The sequence below is a fragment of the Elephas maximus genome, chromosome X, assembly GCF_024166365.1.
Source record: "Elephas maximus indicus isolate mEleMax1 chromosome X, mEleMax1 primary haplotype, whole genome shotgun sequence".
Lineage (NCBI taxonomy): Eukaryota > Metazoa > Chordata > Mammalia > Proboscidea > Elephantidae > Elephas > Elephas maximus.
The window spans coordinates 173307840-173327878 of NC_064846.1; the positions used below are offsets into that span (position 1 = coordinate 173307840).

Genomic DNA, 20039 nt, shown 5'->3' on the forward strand with positions numbered 1-20039 from the left:
CTCACAGTGGCTGACACGTGGCGCACATTGAGCGAGCCTGCAGAATGAACGTACGTAGCAAATCGCTTATTTGTCTAACAAAGCACTTTTCTTGTCGAGCTGGACGATAAATATTAATTAATGATGATGAAATTACTCTGTCTCATAGATTGCCATTTATAAACTTCCTCTCAAACCCCAACCCAACTGAGAGAGTTATTCATGCTTACCTGGTTTAGTATTGGCATGAGGTGAGAGGAATAAAGTTAAGGAAAGGTCAGTTTTTTAAGTTTCTGGATCCAGACTCCTGTAATGGAGCATCAAGCTCAACTTCTCTGTGCCACGTTTCCATACCCACAAAGGGTATAGATTCAAATAGTGTTGCATTCCCAAGTAGCCCTTTGACTTACACAGTGAAGAACCACCACTTGCCCCATAGGGTTCCCAATGGCTGATTTTTTGGAAGTAGATTGCCAGACCTTTCTTCCGAGGTGCCTCTAGGTGGGCTTGAACATCCAACCTTTTGGTTAGAAGCCACGTGTTTAGCCATCTGCACCACCCAGGGATTCCAAAATCAAACTAATTGTCTAGTTAACTCTGATTCATGGTGACCTCATGTGTGTCAAAGCAGAACTGCACTCCATAGTAGATTGCCAGGCCTTTCTTCCTAGATGCCTGTGGGTAGACTCAAACTTCCAACTTTGTGGCTAACATCAGTCTTCAAAAGGTGCTGTGGGTGAAGTTGCTAAGGATCAGTAGTACCATCCCTCCTTGGTTCCTACTTGAGAGTCCTGATTTCTTGGTGGGTCTTGTGTGGGGGAAACCTCACCATGGTCAGCTGTTAGCTAAGCCGAGATCATCAGCACTGGCCTAAGGTCACAATATGTTGAAGAAATCAAGGCATTTTTAATAAGCCCAGGGCAATGTATCTAATGAGAATTGTAGTGGATCAAAGTGAAGGCTAACATACCATCATGTTCCTTTTGTTCCTGTTTTCTTGGTTTTTAGATCTTTTTTTTTTTTTTTTTTGTCTATTTCCTCCTCCTCCTTTGCCTTCTCCTCTTATTCTTTCTCCTCCTCCTAATTCTTCTTCAGGAAACTGTAAATGCTTGTATGAGTGGTGCTGAACATCGATTCTCGTTTTTTATATTTAGCTAGGAGCTATAAATGGGACAGTCAAAGCGTACGAACGCAACAGTCGGCATCACTAAATGTGAGACAGAAATGTAGGCATTTGAAAACAAAACTTTGAAACCGCTATATTTCTGGGATATGTTTATAACTTGTTTGTTATATTTTCTATATATAGTATGTATGTGAAAGCTGGACAATGAATAAAGACCAAAGAAGAGTTGATGCCTTTGAATTGTGGTGTTGGCAAAGAATATTGAATATACCATGGACTGCCAGAAGAATGAACAAACCCGTTTTGAAAGTACAGCCAGAATGCTTCTTAGAAGCCAGGATGGTAAGACTTCGTCTCACATACTTTAGACATGCTGTCAGGAGGGACCAGTCCCTGGAGAAGGACAGTATGCTTGGTAAAGTACGGTGTTGGTGAAAGAGAAGAAGACCCTCAACGAGGTGGGTTGACACAGTGGCTGCAACAGCGGGCTCAAGCATAACAGTGATTGTGAGGATGGCGCAGGACCGGGCCATGTTTTGTTCTCTTGTACACAGGGTCACCATGCGTGGGAACTGACTCTACGGCACCTAACAGAACAACGACAACACGTAATACATCTTTATCTGTACCTGTATGATCGCTATGAGTTGGAATCGACTGAACAGCGACGGGTTTGTTTTATTTTTTATATCTCTATCTGTCTCTACCTGTACTTCTCCATCTATAGCCATACCCATGTCTATATCTATGGAGCCCTGGTGGTGCGATGGTTAAGTACATGGCTCCTAAGCAAAAGGAGAAAAAAAAAAAAACCTCTGGAGAAGGACCTGGTGGTCTGGTCCCATAAAGATGACAGTGTAGAAAACCCTATGGGGCAGTCTAGAAAATCCTATGTCACATAGGATTGCCATTAGTTGGAATCGACTCAATGGCACACAACAACAACAAAAATATATGTATAAGCACCCATTTATGATACATATATATTTATATCTATGTATATGTCTTTCTCTTTACTTAAATATATATTGGAATTTGAATACAGTACCATAGTAGTCTGTGCAGTTATTTTGCTATGTAGCGAAAGCAAAATGTTAATTGGATTTATGTGTGTACTTTTTGGCTTCTTATTATGGAATTGACAATCCCTGGTATTTCGTCTTAGTTCTATGCCTCCAGGATTCTGAACAATTAAAAAAAAAAAAAAGATTCTGAGGCTAGATGGAAAGAAATAGAGTATTTCTAAAATGGAAAATTACTTTGTCTCTGCAAGGAACAATCATTTATTTAGTTCCTATTCACCAAGCCATGATTAGAGGATAAGCAGACCCAAGAGAGGACTTTGCGGTAGTCAAAAGATGAAGGATTTAGAAATGACAAGCAATCAATAAACTTTGGTGCTATGGAGAAACGACAGGCATCGAGATGTGAATAATAGCAGCGAGCATTCTGTCAACAAAAGTTAGCGTACAACTTGGTGGATTTGGAAGTCACTGTGTGAAGGCCTTGGCAAGAAAGCCAAGGCCAATGAAGATATCCTTCTTGAGAAGAAGAAACTGGCAATTTACGTATCTCTCTTCCTGAATCATTCATATCCAAGACCTTTTTATATCCCTACCGTGTCTGCTAGGGATGTGGGGAAACGGCTAGCCCTTCTTAATTTGTTTGTTCACCAACTGATCCCAAGGAAGCGAATGTTGTTGACAAAAGTTTAAGAGCAAGCTACAGGGCAGCTCAGTGGACTCCATTTCAGTATGGCGGAGTGGGAAGCTCAGGGGCTGTGTGGAGCAGCAGGCGTGGCTTTAAACACCAGTATCCGCTGCATTGCAGGGCTAGCCACTTCACCTGCAGCCAGCTTCTTCCCTGAGCCTGAGTCCCTCATCTAAACCACAGCACACCAATATTACAGCACATGAGAACTCATGAGATGATGAAGGTTTATTGCTGTGTTGACCTTTGAGGCAGTCAAACGCAGCGCAACATCAGAGGTGTCTGCAAACCCATCCTGCCACGTGTTTTTATTCAACGTGGGCGTATTTACAGAATACTGTTTATTGGGACACAATCACAGCCATTCGTCGATGTGCTGTTCATGGCTGCACTGGGGCTACCGCGGCAGAGTTAAGTAGTTGTAGCAACAGAGACCATCGTGCCTAAAATATTTGCTGCCTGACCCCTTACAGAGGAAGTTTGCTGACCCCACTACGCTCCCACCACCAGCTGCCGTTGAGTCAGCCCTGGCTTCCGGCACTCGCGTGGGTGTCGGAGGAGAACTGGGCTCTGCACAGCTTTCAATGGCTGAGTTTTGGGAAGTAGATCACCAAGCCTTTCTTCTGAGGCACGTCTGGGCAGACTCGAATCTCCGAATTTTCAGTTAGCATCCGGGCGCTTTAACCGTTTGTACCACCCAGGGCTTCTTGCTGTAAATTATCCTTAATCCTTCTGGAAAATAAAAAATATCCAAGCAGCAAAACCATACATATAAAAAACATATAGGCGGGTAAAAGATATTGATAGATAAAAGGGAGAATTACAGTTATTAAGTATTTTATTCTTAATTATTTCATAAATATGACTTACTAACTCCAGAAGAAGTCAAGGGATAAAATCACTTTCCCCTAGATTCTAATGCCAGATTATGTTTGATTTTAAATTGGTATTGCGATTTTTTACTCCTCTCCAACTGGTTTTACTCAAAAATTCAAATAACAACTTACAGTCTCATAAAAATTTACCCTTTAAAACAGTTTAATGAAGTGCACCGTTCTTTATGATTCATCAAAAAAGGAAAAACAAAACAAAAAAAAACCCAAACCCGTTGCTGCAGACTCCACTTCGACTCAATGCAATCCCATGTGTGTCATCGAAACAAACTCAAAATAAAACCCAAACCCATTGCCATCATGTCGACTCTGACTCATGGTGACCCCATGTGTGTCAGACTAGAACTCTGCTCCATTCTTGGCTGTGATCTTTATAGAAGCAGATTGCCAGCCCTTTCTTCCATGGCACTTCTGGGTGGGTTTGAACCACCCACCTTTATGTTAGTAGTCCAACACAAACCATTTGTGGACCATGCCTTTGCATTGAACGTAGCAGCTGGTTCCAGGTATGTGGCCGGGGGAATTTTGACCTTGTGTCTTTTTTCCCTCTCTGGGATTATTTATTTGTTTCTTTATTTTAATTCTGCAACCTTGGCCTGGATTCCACTGACAGCCCCTCTACCTCCAACAAGCCAAAAATTCCTTCTCTGTTCAGTTTTAAATGCGGCTCACACATATCTTTCCCACAGAAATTTCAGTATATTAGGTGTGTTATTTCAGTATATTAGAAGGCCAGTCCCGTTAAAATTATCCTGAATGACACAGGCTGGACAGGCCAGGCAGTGTTGTTGTCAGAGCACAGGATAGTAAAATGGAAATGCCAGTTAAGGTACTGCGCTACGAGATTCACAAAATCTCGGGACAGAATGTAGTAATTCATATAACTTGGAAAAGCAGTGATATGTACATTGTACTCACTATGGAAGTGTTGATATATAGTATAATATGCACAGCAGAGCAATTATTAGGTTCTTACTTAACTCCTAGATTCTTGGACCCAAATTACAACTAAACCAAATCAAACCCTCTGCCCTTGAGTTGATTTCTACTCGTAGCGACCCTGTAGGACAGAGGAGAACTGCCCCACAGGGTTTTCAAGACTCTAGTCTTTACAGAAACAGACTGCCACATCTTTCTTCCTTGGAGCAGCTGGTGGGTTTGAACTGCTGGCCTTTTGGTTAGCAGCCGAGCACTTATCTGCTGCACCACCAGGGCTCCAGTCGTTTGGGAAGCCGACTACCACGTCTTGTCTCCTGTGGAGCGGCTGGTGCGTTAGAACTGCTGACCTTTTAGTTAGCAACCACGCACTTGACCACTGCTCCACCAGGGCTCCTTAAATTACAACTGAGCGGGCAAAATAATTTTATCTGAGTCACAACTCCCGTAAAGACCTGGACCTTCATGCTCTAGAGTGTTTCATGAGCTCAAAATTTGAAAACAAGTTAATGAATGAACTTGGCCCTGAAGTCTGAGTCCTGAGTGGGAGGCTGAAAGGTGGGGAAGTGGGAGAAGGAAAATTATATTTCTCATTAAAACATTTGACTTAGCCCTAAGCCTAATATGGCTACTATATATTTACAGCACAAACAAGGAAACCAAACCAAACCGGTTGCTGTCAAGTACGTTCCAACTCACGGCAACCCCACGTGTGTCAGAGTAGAGCTGTGCTCCGTCGGGTTTTCAATGGCTGATTCTTCAGAAGTAGATTGCCAGCCCTTTCTTCTGAGGTGCCTCTGGGTGGACTCGATCCTCCAACCTTTCCATTAGTAGTTGAGCATCTTAACCATGTGCACCACCCAAGAACTCTAGCTACTAGATTGTTAGGGCATACGTACTTATTGAGTTGTTTGGGCCTAAATCTTAATAAACAGAACTGTTAGGTCTTTCTTTAGGCCTAGGGACATCATGAAAAAAATTCACTTAGATTGTAAGGGCCCTGTGACCTGACATAGTTTGGGAACCACTGACCCAGCCTGTGCGTAGTTACAAGGTAGACACGCTAACGTTGGCTGTCCTCTCTGGCGACCCTTTCCTTCCAGCTTGCCTTCCCAAGCAGCAACATAAAACTTGCTTTTCAGTTGCCCGAGACAACTGTAGCCCTGACAACCTTATATACGTAGGTTAAAAAGAAAGACAAAAAGCCCTTCCTGAAAAGCCACCTGGACCTCAAGAAACTATACCTTTGATTGTAATTTCTGGCACCGGGGCAGGTGAGCTAGGAAGACTTCGTTGTTAGTTGCCGTTGACTCCAGGTCATGGCGACCCAATGTGCACGGTAGAACTGTGCTCCGTAGGGTTTTCAGGGCTGTGACCATTCAGAAGCAGATCGCCTGGCCTGTCTTCTGAGGCGCCTGGGTGGGTTCGAACTGCCAACCTTTAGGCTAGTAGTCAAGCGTTTAATCCTTTGCACCAGGCTTTAAAAAAAAACCCTTTGCCATCAAGTCAATTTCGACTCATAGCCACCTTATAGGACAGAGTAAAACTGCACCATAGGGTTTCCAAGGAGCGCCTGGTGGATTCGAACTGCCGACCTTTTGGTTAGCAGCTGAACTCTTAACTACTACGCCACCGGGGTTTCCAAACCATACTTTGGAGGGATTAAATCTTGAACAGATCTCTAGCTTCACCATCTAGGAAATCACCCACCTGGACTGTCCACAGGGTCTTCCAGATACGGAATCTCACTCAGTGTTATTTCTCCTGCAAATGTTATCTCTACATTTCCTTTTGACTCTGCACTGGATGCCAGAAGCTCTGGCTTCTCTCTGTTGTTGTTGGGTGCCGTTGAGTCAATTTCAACTCATAGGGACCCCACGTGATGGAATAGAGCTGCCCCAAAGGGTTTTCTAGGCAGCAATCTTTACGGGAGCAGATTGTCAGATCTTTCTCCTGTAGAGCCACTGGTGGGTTCGAACCGCCAACCTTTTGGTTAGCAGCTGAGTGCTTAACCTTTGGGTCACTAGGGTTCCCACTTTTCTTTGGCCACTAGGAAAAGCTGGTGATTTAGAGTATTTGTTCTTCGCTCTGTAAAGGTCACAGCGGCTGGTTTGATGCTTGGAGCTGGTGTGTCACAAATATTAGTCAGTGGATAAAGGCAGCCTGGCTAACCAAGTACAAGCAGGTACCAGGGACACCGCACAGCTCTCTCCCTTTGTTCAATGCCCACATGTTTCCCCTGTGCCCCTGCCCTGCCAATTATCATTTTAACCCCTTCAGCTCTAATTTTCTATATTACTATCATTCGGTTTGTCTGGAGACCCTTTACAGAGGATACCTGACAAAGCTCCGTATGTTAATGATTGTGACGTTCCTTTGGCAAGATAATCAAGGTTATTTTCATTCAGAAAGCATTTGTACTTCAGTGCCTTCTGCCTCTTTGCTGTCCCCAGTTTCATTATTTGGGAGATGAGAATAATACTCATGATTTAACTGACAAAAAAATCCCACACTGATATGGGTTTCTCTATTTTTATATTCATAGGGAGAGGATGCTTTATCTCACATCTAAATGGTATTAAAAATAGACCCTTTCCCGAGGCTGTGCGTGGTTTTGAAAATAAATACACATAAAAATTAAGTGGGGAAAGCAATGATTCCTTCTGAAGGTAATGGCAAACCCTCCCTTAAATATGAGCCCATTAGCAACCTAGCAATGGAAGCAGTGGTGGTTGGCTGGTAGAATTCTCCCCTTTCATGTGGGAGACCTGGGTTTGATTCCTGGCCAGTGGCCCTCATGCATAGCCACCACCTGTTGGTCAGTGGAGGCTTGGGTGTTGCTATGATGCTGACCAGGTTTCAATAGAGCTTCTAGAGTAAGACAGATTAGAAAGAAAGGTCCGGCTATCCTACTTCCAAAAATTGACCGGTGAAAACCTTACAGATCACAACGGTCCAATCCACACCCCATCACGGGGCTGGCCCAGGGCCGGGCAGCTTTCAGATCTGTGGTGCATGGGGTCGCATGTAACAACAGCAGCTAACAGCCACCTAGGGCTTTTAACCCAGCTCCCTTTTAAGTCTTGGGGTTGTGATGAAAGCACACAGCCCATCCATAGTGTCCAGATGTGACCTGACTGTGACCCAGAAGGACTCTCAACTGAGTATTCTGAAGTCTGCACAGAGCCATCTGAAGGATCAGTTGAGGTTTGTCCTGAACACTGGCTGCTGGTCCTTTTCTGACCCTGTGATCCAAGTCTCGCAACTAGACCTTGCCTGATTCCTGAGACCAGCTGGCTCCCTCCTGTCCTTTTTCTTGAAGCTGGTTCCTTACTGTTACCCTGCACTTGCTTCCCTTTTTCATGATCTGCTGGGCCCTAGTCCCTTTAATCCGAGGACTTGGTCTTCCTCTAAGAAGCTCCTGTTCACTCCTCAAGGGAGTACAGTGATTTTTCTGAATTTTGATGTCGTTAGGGAGTCCTTTAACCTTTGGAGAAGTTTCTATGATCATTCTACGAATTATCACCTGCCCTGAGCATCCTGGGCCCACAGTGAGCTCACCTGGTGGGTCACCTTTTTCCACTCTAGGTTGGATGGCTGTCCTTTAAGTTTCATGCTCACCCTTGTCCATGTCATCTTGCCCTATAACCTACTTGAGGCACTGATGGTTCAGTGGTAGAATTCTTGCCCTCCATGCCAGAGACCCAGGTTCAATTCCTGACCAATGCACCTCACGCGTAGCCACCACCCATCTGTCAGTGGAGGCTTGTGAGTTGCTATATGCTGAACAAGTCCCAGTGGACCTTCGAGACTAAGACAGATTGGGAAGAATGGCCTGGAAATCTACTTTGAAGATCAACCTATGAAAACCCTTTGGATTATGAATCACAACAGCCCCATCCCATTGTGCCATGGGGGCTGACTCGATGACAGCTAACAACAATAACCAAGTATCAGTCAAACTTATGGAGAAACCCTCAAGAGTCTGATTCTAGTTGCTACTTTTCTTGTCTTTCTACAGTTAATTGGTCCACCTATATTTGGCGCTCTACAGTGTGTCTGATACAAGCTGTGGTATTTTCCATCTCCTCATATGCATGCAAAAGCTGAACAATGAATAAGGAAGACTGTGGAAGAACTGACGCCTTTGAATTATGGTGCTGGCAAAGAATATTGACTATACCATGGACTGCCAGAAGAAGTGCAACCGGAATGCTCCTTAGAAGCGAGATTTGCAAGACTTCGTCTCTCATACTTTGGACGTGTTACTAGAAGGCACAAGGCCCTGGAGAAGGACATCATGCTTGGTAAAGTAAAGGGTCAATGAAGAAAGAGGAAGACCCTCAACAAGATGGATTGACACATTGGGTGCAACAGTGGGCTCAAGCATATAACGATTGTGAGGATGATGCAGGACCAGACAATGTTTTGTTGTGTTGTACACAGTAGGGTCGCTATGAGTCGGAATCAACTTGATGGTACCTAACAACAACAACATATTTGGCACTGGAGTTGCCACCGTCTCCAAGCTGTGCTTAGAAGCCATGTAGACAGTTGACCTGTTTCCTGATTGCGATGACTGAGGCACCATGTTGGCTTGGGCCCACATTTCCATCTCTGCTCTTTAATCCAGTGGACTTTGGTCAGCAGGGAAGGACTTTCTGGATCAGTGGATGTGGACAGTCAGCAAAACGATGGTTTCAAGAGTGCCTCACTGCTGAAAACATTTCCCCATCCACCAAGCCCGCTGCTGGGTGAATTTCCTTGCGTGCTTCATGCCGGGAGCCTAATCAATAATCCATATGATTTTGTGAAATTTAATCAGGACGCCCCCTGTGGGGACCCTTACTTCCTGTGTTAGAGTTTGTAATTTGCATCTTCTTTCAGGTCAAAGGAGAAAGCCAGGGCACTATCCTCCAGGCCCAGCGCACTGCTAATGAACATACTGAGTTTGCATTTTGCATTTAGATAGACACAGCTTGAGGCAGCTTTATAATAGCAGAAGTAATAGGTTTAAGTAGAAGAGATAAGCTTTCCCCATTCACTTGTTATTTTGGATTTGTGTTCCAACAAAATAGGAATGTACACATTTGATTAAGTTAAACTGATAAGTGTCTTGTAGTAATTGCTTCCAAATAAATGTAGATAAGTTACGAAAGAGAAGAATATCCTGAATTAAATGGAATGTTAAACACAGGCTCTTTGGTGTTGAACAAATCAGACATTTATCTGCTGCCAAAAACAAAGTTAAAAAAAAAGTCACACTTACTTCCTCCTTCAGGGATAGAGAGGAAGTGACCGTATATTGCATATTACATGTTTTTAAAGCAGCATCTAAATATATGTGTGTTTATATTTTTGTATGTAAGAGCTAAATGTGTAACTTATAATGAATATTGTAAAGGATATATAAGGAGCCCTCATGGCACAATAGTTAAGGAAAAGATTGGTAGTCTGGACCCACCCAGCGGCTCCATGGGAGAAGGACCTGACAATCTGCTCCTGTAAAGATGACAACCTAGAAAACCCTATGGGGCAGTTCTACTCAGTCACATGGGGTTGCAATGAGCCGGGATTGGCACAATGACACCCAATAACAACAAAGACATACAATCATCAAATAAATATTGGTCTAGAGCAGTGGTTCTCAACAGGGGGTGATGCTGACCACCAGAGAGCATTTGGCAATATCTGGGGATATTTTCGGTTTTCATTACTGGGGGTACTACTGGCATCTAGTGGGAGGAGAACACGGATGTGACGACCAAAAATATCTGTGGACATTGCCAAGTTCCCTTTGCTGATGGTCATTTGTCTCCAATTGAGAATCAGTGGTCTAATACCCATGGAGCTAAGGACCGTGGTTTGAACCCCTCCATCAGCTTTGCAAGAGAAAGACCTGGCCATCTGCTTGTCTAAGGTTAAAACCAAACCAAACCCATTGCCATCAAGTCCATTCTGACTCTTAGCGACCCTATAGGTCAGAGTACAACTGCCCCATAGGGTTTTCAAGGCTGTAATCTTTATGGAAGCAGACTGCCGCATCTTTCTCCCGTGGATCGGCTGGTTGGTTTGAACTGCCAACCTTGCCGAGCACTTAACCACTGTGCCTCCAGGGCTCCTTTCTGTAAGATTACTGCCTAGAAAACCCTATGGGGCAGTTCGACTTTGTCATATATGGGGTTCCCATGAGTTGAAAATAACTCGATAACAACTAACAACAATAACAAGGCCTGTCTAAATTGTCTAAGACAAATGCCTGTCAATCTTTAAAGATTTACAGAAATTGAGTCTTTTTATCCCTGTTTATTTCTGGTTCCATTGTCTGACTATGAACTTTAGTTCTACAAACAATGGAGGATCCATTGAAACAAGTAAACTAATTCTGTTGAAACACAGTAAATTCTGCTGCCTCAACACCCAGCTAAGTAACTCCAATTAGTTGCAGCTATGAAAAAAAAAAAAAAAACCCTCTGCCATCAAGTCGAGTCTGACTCATAGTAACCCTACAGAACAGAGTAGAACTGCCCCATAGTGTTCCAAGAAGCACCTGGCGGATTTGAACTGTGGACCTCTTGGTTAGCAGCCATAGCACTTAACCACTACGCCACCAGGGTTTCCAGTTGCAGCTTTAGGGTTATGGAAACCCTGGTGGCGTAGCAGTTAAGAGCTACGGCTGCTATCCAAAAGGTTGGCAGTTCGAATCCACCAGGGGCTCCTTGGAGGCAGTTCTACTCTGTCCTGTAGGGTCGCTATGAGTCAGAGTGGACTCAGTGGCAACGGTTTTTTTTTTTTTTTTTTTTAATAGGGTTATGGGTGATGCAAATGGTTAGGCACTCAGCTACTAACCAAAGGTTGGAAGCGTGAGTCTACCCAGAGATGCCTCATCTATTGAAAACTCAGTGGAACATAGTTCTACTCTGACGCACATGGGGTCGCCATGAGTCGGAGTCAATTAAGGGAGATCTTTTTTCTTTCTTTTTTAAATGTATGTAGAGTTATGGAATTATGTCATTGAAACTACTGCCTTAATTTTTCATGCTGATTGATGACAACTGACGGGACTTGTCAGGTGTGGGAACATGCTGCTCTGTACTGGCTCTGATGTAAAGACATGCCAGGAGGATGAGTGATTGATGGCCACGGTGTTTATTTGGCTGAAGAGTCAGCTAAAGCAACACAGAACATTGGGGGTTCTCAGTTTTGTGAAAGGGGTCAAGACAAATGGAGCATTGTCCCTGTTGTTGTTGTTGCCATTTGCCACTGAGTCGATTCCAACTTAAAGCAACCCTATAGGACAGAGGAAAACTGCCCTGCAGGGTTTCCTAGGCTTTAACCTTTATGGGAACAGACTGCCAGGTCTTTTCTCCCATAGAGTGGCTGGTAGGTTTGAAATGCCAACCTTTCAGTTAGCAGCAGAGCACTTAACCATTGCGCTACCAGAGCTCCTCATACTGTCCCTTCCCAGGAGAATTCCCTGGAGAGTTAGACATAGGTCCTCACGGGTGCTTATAGGTTTGGGTATCTGATCCTGAAAATCTCATCAGTGGTGTCTGGGTCTTGGTCCCCCTTTTCTGTTAATCCATCCTTAATCCTAGTCCTTGTAGGGACTTCCCACCACGTGTCCTGTTGACCCTTCCATGCCAAAGCTTAGTGTGGCCCAGACGAGGATCAGGGCTAGAGCTCCCCCTTGCCCTCACTTTAATCCACCAAGACAAAATCTAACTAGTCTTGTCCTGTGCCCAAATTATAGAAACTGCAAGTTCTAGATGCATCTGTCTCTCTGGCGTGCTGTACCTGCGTCAGTAAGAGTCCTGTGCATTCAAAAGATGGATATATCCACTGCTCCAGCATGACCAAGCAAAACAAAGAACAGTTATGCCCGTCATATTTTCTCAACAGCGTATTGCAAAAGGCAATTCAAGGCATTGGCTTTATTCGTGTAATGTATTTCCCAGTTTTTCCCCTGAACTCACGATTTATAGGCTAAGCTGAAGTTTCAGGATGGGAAAAATAACTGCAGTAATCTTTTCATTTTCTGTATGACTTCTTATCTTGAACTGCGTCTAAAATAAATATGGCCGATGGCCTTGAACTTCAGGTAGGTTTTATAAGTCATTTAAGGATATACTTCGGTTATGTTTAGGATCAACTTTTGACAAACAGCCCGCTCTACCTAGCCCCTCGGGATAACCCACTGCTTTGTGAGGCTGGATAGTGGCACCTGAATAACAATAAGTACAAATGTCAGCCGAGGTGATCAGAAGTAAAAACGTTCAGTCTTTGCTATAAGGTGGCCTGTTTGCCTCTATAGCATATTGATGTGTGTCAAGACAAGGTAAACCTTGTCATACTCCAACCAATAAGCTAGAAGAATAGATGTCAATTACTGCTAACACCACCCTGGACATAAAGTCCCAAAGAGGCTATGTAGCTCAGCAAGTCTACAGTTTCAGGCATCCACGTTTTTTCATTGTGGTAAATGTGTTGTTGTTAGGTACCATCCAGAGGGTTCCAACTCATAGCAACCCTACATACAGCAGAATGAAACACTGCCCAGTTCTGCTCCACCCTCACAATCATTGTTATGCTTGAGCCCATTGTTGGAACCACTGTGTCAATCCATCTCATGGAGGGTTGTCCTCTTATTCGCTGACCCTCTACCAAACATGATGTCCTTCTCCAGGGACTGGTTCCTCCTGATAACATGTCCAAAGTATGTGAGGCACAATGTCTCCATCCTTGCTTCCAAGGAACATTCTGGTTGTACTTTTTCCAAGACAGACTTGTTGGTTCTTTTATTCTTCTCCAACACAACAATTCAAAGGGGTCAGTTCTTCTTTGGTCTTCTTTATTCATCTTCCAGCTTTCACATGCATAGGAGGTGACTGAAAACACCCTGGTTGGGTCAGGCACACCATAGTCTTCAAGGTGACATCTTTGCTTTTCAACACTCTAAAGAGGTCCTTTGCAGCAGATTTGCCCAGTGCAATGTGTCTTTTGATTTCTTGACTGCTGCTTCCGTGGGCGTTGATTGTGGGTCCAAGTAAAATGAAATCCTTGACAAATTTAATCTTTTCTCCATTTATCATGATGTTCCTTATTGGTCCAGTTTTGAGGATTTTTGTTTTCTTCATGTTGAGGTGTAGTCCATACTGAAGGCTGTGCTCTTTGATCTTCATCTGTAAATGCTTAAAGTTCTCTTCACTTTCAGCAAGCAAGATGATATGTGTCATCTGCGTATCTCAGGTTCTTAATGAGTCTTTCTCCAATCCTGATGCCCTGTTCTTCTTCATATAGTCCAGCTTCTGGGACTATTTGGTCAGCATACAGATTGAATAGGTATGGTGAAAGGATACAACCCAGATGCACACCTTTCCTGACTTTAAACCACGCAGTATCTGCTTGTTCTGTTCAAATGACTACCTCTTGATCTATTACAGGTTCCTCATGAGCACAGTTAAGTGTTCTGGAATTCCCATTCTTAGACTTTGTTTACTGGGGATCCTCACATCCCATCCCTGTTGTAGTCAGAGTGTTCAAGGACCTCAAACCCTGGAGAATTCAAGAGCTTTATTTTTCTTTCTCACAGGAAAAACAAAATAAACAAACAAAAAAAACCACCGCCGTTGAGTCAATTCCAACTCATAGTGACCCTACAAGACAGAGTAGAACTGCCCCATAGGGTTTCCAAGGAGTGGCTAGTGGATTCAAACTGCTGACCTTTGGGTTAACAGCTGAGCTCTTAACCACTGTGCCATCAGGGCTCTTAAAATAACACTAACCCAGAGTGAAAGCAGGCATGATATGATAAACACACTGTCTACATAAAGGAGAAATAACACATGTACAGTGTAGTTTCACTTACCAGAATCAGGAAGACAGCAAGCCCACGGGAAGGATGGGACGTGGTGGTGGTGACGATGGTGTTTTTGGCTAAGTTGTTGGAAGTTGGGGTGGAGGGGCTATAGGAGACTGGGGCGTAGGAGGGAGAGGAAGAGGGTCTTCTAATAACATTTCATCATTGCTGCAAAACAAATGCTGAATGCCATTTTCACTTTTTGCCTCTTTTCATGAAAGCAAAAATCCTCGGATTTCTTTCGGCTAACGGAAACAGGTGCTAACGTAGGTCTTTTGTAAAAGCCAAGAGGCATAGAGAAGAATTTCGAAAAGTGGGGATACCTGTATATACAAGCTTGGACTTCTAATACAGGTAGAAGTTTTAGCTGGGGCTGTTGTTGTTAGGTGCCATTCAGTCAATTCCGACTCATAGTGACCCCGCGTGGTACATAGTAGAACTGTGCTCCATAGGGTTTCCTAGGCTGTAATCTTTATGGGAGCAGATCACCAAGTCTTTCTCCCGAGGAGCCACGGGATGGTTTCGAACTGCTGATCTTTGGATCAGCAGCTGGGTGCTTAACCATTGCACCGGGAGGGGGTTGCTGATGAAGGCCACGGGAGGATTTCAGAGAAAGGATTCATACATGGCCCAAGTTAACTTCCAATTCTTTCTCCTTAATGACATTTAGTTTCCGGCAAACGGGAATAACTGCAAATAGAATTAAAATCAGAAACAAAAATGGTGAGGTATTTTCCAAGGGAGCACCTTTTCCTTTCTTAGCACAGGTCACTCAACTAGGTTTTCCTTTTCTGCATCGTGGTGATTGTAAATATGTGAGAGAGTGCTCAAATACAGTGTCGGAAGTTTACGCAGTTTCTTCACCTTGGGTTTAGTCACTTCTAGCTGTAAATTCATCTGCCAATGAAAAATTCCTAGGCATAACGTAGCTCTTCTAATTCATTAAGAGATGACGCTAAAAATTGAAATGAGACCAGTCTTTCAAAAGCAGGCCTCAAGACATGAAACGATTTCACGCTTCTGACATGGACTGGAGAGTCAGCAAGTTCCCAGGAGAAATCAGTGCCTAGAAGAGGGAACTGTACCCCTAGGGATCCAGGCATCTCTAGGGAAACTAAACCTGGAGAAGCCCATGGGAGGCAAAGTCTTAATGATTTTGAGGCTAGTAGAAGAGGTCAAAAAAGAAGCCTTTGGGTCAACACCATGACTAACGCATGGTTCCCTCTTCACTTTTTTATTGTGAAGATCCTTCAAACTTCATAATGAACAGTGGGAATCTCAGGACGTAAATCATGGAAAATACCCCAGCTGTAATTCCTTTTTTATTGAGTCTTAAAGGGATTTATATATGTCATGTGTGAGCTTTACAGCTACAGGAATTTAACATCGCTGAAGATATTGTAAATCAGTACAAACTTTTGGATACTGATGGGGAAATGTGTATCCAAATGTATTAAATCCCATACTCACTGACTCAGAAATCACCTGTGTATGACTCTATCCTAAGCAAATCCCAGACATAATAAAAACTGTTGGGTGAAGAGGTTCCTATGGTGAATAATTACTAGTACCCACTATGTCTTAGGCTGGGTTCTCTAGAGAAGCAAAACCAGTAAACCATAAATACGTACACAGAGAGAGAGAGAGAGAGATTTATATCAAGGAAACGCGCACTGGATTTTAGAGGCTGAAATGTCCCAAGTCCATGGATCAGGATAGAGGCTTCTCCTGATTCACGTAGACGTGGGGGCTGGCAAACCCAAGATTGACAGGGCAGAGAGCAGAGCTTTTATAGGCTGTGAAGGGCAACAAATCCCAAGATCGGCAGGCAGGACCACAAGGCTTCTCCTGATTCACGTAGCTGCAGGTGCTGGCAAACCAAAGATTGGTAGGTTGGAGAGTAGGACTCTTGCTCACAGGCTGTGAAGATCGACAAATCCCAAAGATCAGCAGGTAAGCTGCTAGCTCAAGTCCCCAGAAGTGGAGGTCAGACGAACAAGAGGGAGCTGCAGGATCCAGAGAAGGCAAAAGCCAGAATGTCCTCTTATGTTTGGATGCAGGCTACATGGCCAAGGAAACTGCCTTTCAACTGATTGGCTGCTCACAGCCGATCCCATCATGGGGGTGATCACATATAAATACTGAGAATCATGGCCCAGCCAAGCTGACACACAATCTTAACCATCACACAGGATATCCACCAACATGGGAAATATTCAATAAATTAGAGTACATTAATTTGGTGGAATAGTATTAAGATTATGCTATTGTTGTTAGCCGCTGTTGAGTTGGCCCCATGCACAATGGAACAAAACACTGCCTGGTCCCTGTGATCAGTCTTGAATCAGATGGTTGTAATCCTTGGGGTTCTCACTGGCTGGGTTTTCGAAGTAGGTCGCCAGGCCTTTCACCTTAGTCCATCTGAAAGCTCCACTGAAACCTATTCAATGTCATAGCAACACGCAAGCCTCCACTGACAGAAGGGTGGTCGCTATGCATGAGCTGCACCGGCCAGAAATTGAACCTGGGTCTCCTGCATGGAAGGTGGGGATCCTGCCACTGAACTACTACTGCCTCCCTTAAGACTATGTATCCCCTTGACATGTTATGTCTAGGCTGATGGAAGGAGGGCAGCTTGACCACACCCCATCCCATCTCTTCCAATGTGGTAACATCACTCCCGTAAAAGCCTGTAGAGTGTGTGCCAGGCCTGGATTATTCTGAGGTCTCCAGGGAATAGAGTGGTGCTGGGATTTATCACATGTGCTTCCAGGCAATATCCAATAACCAATATTTATCATAAAAATGATACATCCTTGAAACTTGGGGCAAAGACATCCGATTCTGTTCTCTCTTATGGGATTCTTCTGGATTGTCCCCATTCTACACTGGGAACCCCGGAGGAACTACTTAAGCCAGCTGACCCTACTGGGTCAGAGCCTGAGTAGATCCTGAACCTTCTCATGCCCAAAGAAGCACACCAGACGCCTCCCAGAGGAGAATAAGCACAGTCTGCACCTCGCTCAGAGCCATTCCATAAGGAAAAGAAAAGCCTGCCTTGCTATCCACTGATACCATTAATAGGGAACAAGATAAGACCTCTTGGCAAGAGGCAAAAAGAAATTATATTTCACTTAAGGGGACTGTGTAACCCCTAGGAACAGGTCAAGGCTCATACCCAGAGCCAGTGATTCCTAATCAAGTCGAAATAATGGGAGAAGCAGAAGAAAAAATTTCACAGGAGTTGTAAGAATCTTAAAGAAGATATAATCAGAAAACAAAATAAATCTCCCTGGGTCTAAAATAATGCGTTCCTTAATAAATAAACAAAGATACATAGGTAGGTAGTTAGGCAGAGAGATCACCAGCCCCTTCAACCTATCACATGATGGTTGTTGTTGTTGCTTGCCCAGTAGTGAATTACAGTTCGTACAGGTGCTATTATTACTTACATTTTATAAATGAGAAGTCTGAGGTTCAGGGAGTTCTTATGAAACTTGCCCAAAACCAGCCAGAATGGCCCCAGGGAGGGTGCTACAAAGCAAGGTGCATAAGCTCTCTCCTTTGCTCAGAGACCTCATAGGAAAAGGGAGAGAAACATGCAAACACAACAAAACCCAGCAAAAAGCATGAATGCCAGCAGCCAGGACAACCCCTCAGACCTCAGCTGAAGAAACTGGTCCCCTCTTAGACACACTAACCGTGAACACAGCTTAGCTTTCAGGGATCCCAGACTCTGAATCCCAGTCCCATATTTTGGTTTCTTACAAGAGACAGTTTGATGGTGGTCCAGCCTGAATCAGCTGATTGTGTTTGGGTTCATCAGCTGTAACCAAACAGGCAAGAGCTCTTTCCGTATGGTCACTGGGGCCAACCTCCCCAAAAATCCATTTCCAGAGAAAGGACAGACAACTGAACCTAGTGGCCACATGAAGAGATGGGTACGGCCAAGTCACCCCCTGATTTTATGATGTGACTACATCTAGAATGGGACAGTTCTACTCTGTCCTATAGGGTCACTATGAGTCGAAATCGACTAGATAGCAACGGTTTGGTTTTTTGGTTTGAATCCTATGTATGAGCAATTACTAAGAATGGGAAGAAACAAAGGCAAGGAGGCCTGAAGACATTTATTCTGAAGGCTGTCTCAACAATCCCCATCAATAATGATGGGTTATTATGAAGAGAATCCTAGCCAACTCTTGTCCATCACCACAGAGCAAGAATAAGTGGATTTAAATGCCAGCAAGGGAAGGTTAGATTCAGGATTAAAAGGAATGTCTTGACAGTAAAAGTTATTAAGTATTAACCAAGGGTTCTTGGTCATAAAAGGTGATACTGGAGCCCCAGTACTTCATTTTAAAAATCACTTAGGTCACCATTTTCTTTTATTTTTTAAATAGAAAATTGATAGTTACAAGAAGGTGCTTGCAATATAGTTGGGTAGAAAAAAAAATTACAAGAAGCAGCAAACCGTTTTTACAATTATATTTGAGAGTCTGGGAACCAGGCAATTACACGGTGTCCAAAGAATGATGAATAATTGATAAGATCAGCTTTAAGTCAGCTATTTTATTTTAATGGTTAGACTTGAAAGATAATGAACTGTATGGAAGTTTATCACTTTATACCTTGGAGTCCATGTCGTGGGACTGCCTGCCAGCAGTATGTCCTTTTAGTGACTTGTCCTGGATAGCTAAAATCACTTGAGTGAATTACGAGTCTGATGTGCCATATACAAATGGAAGTGGGTTGGCAGGCCTTTCTTCCGAGGCACCTCTGGGTAGACTCAAACTGCTAACCTTTTGATTAGAAGCCCAGTGCACTAACCATTTACACCACCCAGGGACTGCTTGCCAAAGATACTATGTGTTATTCTTAACTGAACTCAAATGAGTTAAAACTGGAGTAAAACAGAGCAACAAACCATCACTTTCTAAATTTTGAGATACATATGTTGCATACATATATTAACATCTCTTTGAATACACTTACTCCAAACAAATAAAGAACAAAAATATTTGTTGTTATAAGGAAAATGGGTTAAGATCTTTTGTGTTAAGCTACTGTTGTTCTTTGTTCTTAGGTGCCATTGAGTCGATTCCGACTCGTAGTGATCCTATAAGACAGACTAGAGCTGCCCCATAGGGTTTCCAACGCTGCAATCTTTACAGAAGCAGACTGCCACATCTTTCTCCTGAGGAGCAGCTGGGTGGGTTTGAACCATTGACCTGTCAGTTAAAAGCCAAGCGCTTAACCACTGCGCCACCAGGGATCCTGTACATGCATTGAGGAAGGCAGAATCACAGAGGATTTCTAGTGTTTTCTTGGTGTGGGACATAAGAACAGGCGGATTTTAGGGACTTTGGCCTGAGATGGTTATCTTTGAAACGCAGATGGGCAATCCATCTCCCTGGCTTGCTCCACAGAGTCAGATCACAAAGCAGCTAGTGCTACAAGTGTGAGGCCCACTTTTCCACCAACAGATGCCTGCACCCCAAAGTGCTCGAAGGAGCACTGCAGTGGACACTTTTTT

At 43.7% G+C, this 20039-nt stretch overlaps 1 protein-coding gene across 6 annotated transcripts in view; it reads left to right on the forward strand.

The window, feature by feature from the left end:
• Positions 1-20039, forward strand: part of PNPLA4 (patatin like phospholipase domain containing 4) — a 265224-nt gene that overhangs the window by 147035 nt on the left and 98150 nt on the right. For 3 of the 6 annotated variants that reach the window (XM_049872303.1, XM_049872305.1, XM_049872304.1), the window contains 2 exons: positions 1289-1447; positions 1660-2082. The exons of 1 other annotated variant lie outside the window; for it this stretch is intronic. In XM_049872303.1, the coding sequence (XP_049728260.1) occupies positions 1289-1447; positions 1660-2007 (507 nt within the window). In that variant the 3' untranslated portion in view covers positions 2008-2082. Of the gene's footprint in view, positions 1-1288; positions 1564-1659; positions 2083-8665; positions 11108-20039 lie in introns of those variants that run through there. 2 more of the 6 variants (XM_049872306.1, XM_049872307.1) reach the window with 2 other exon arrangements.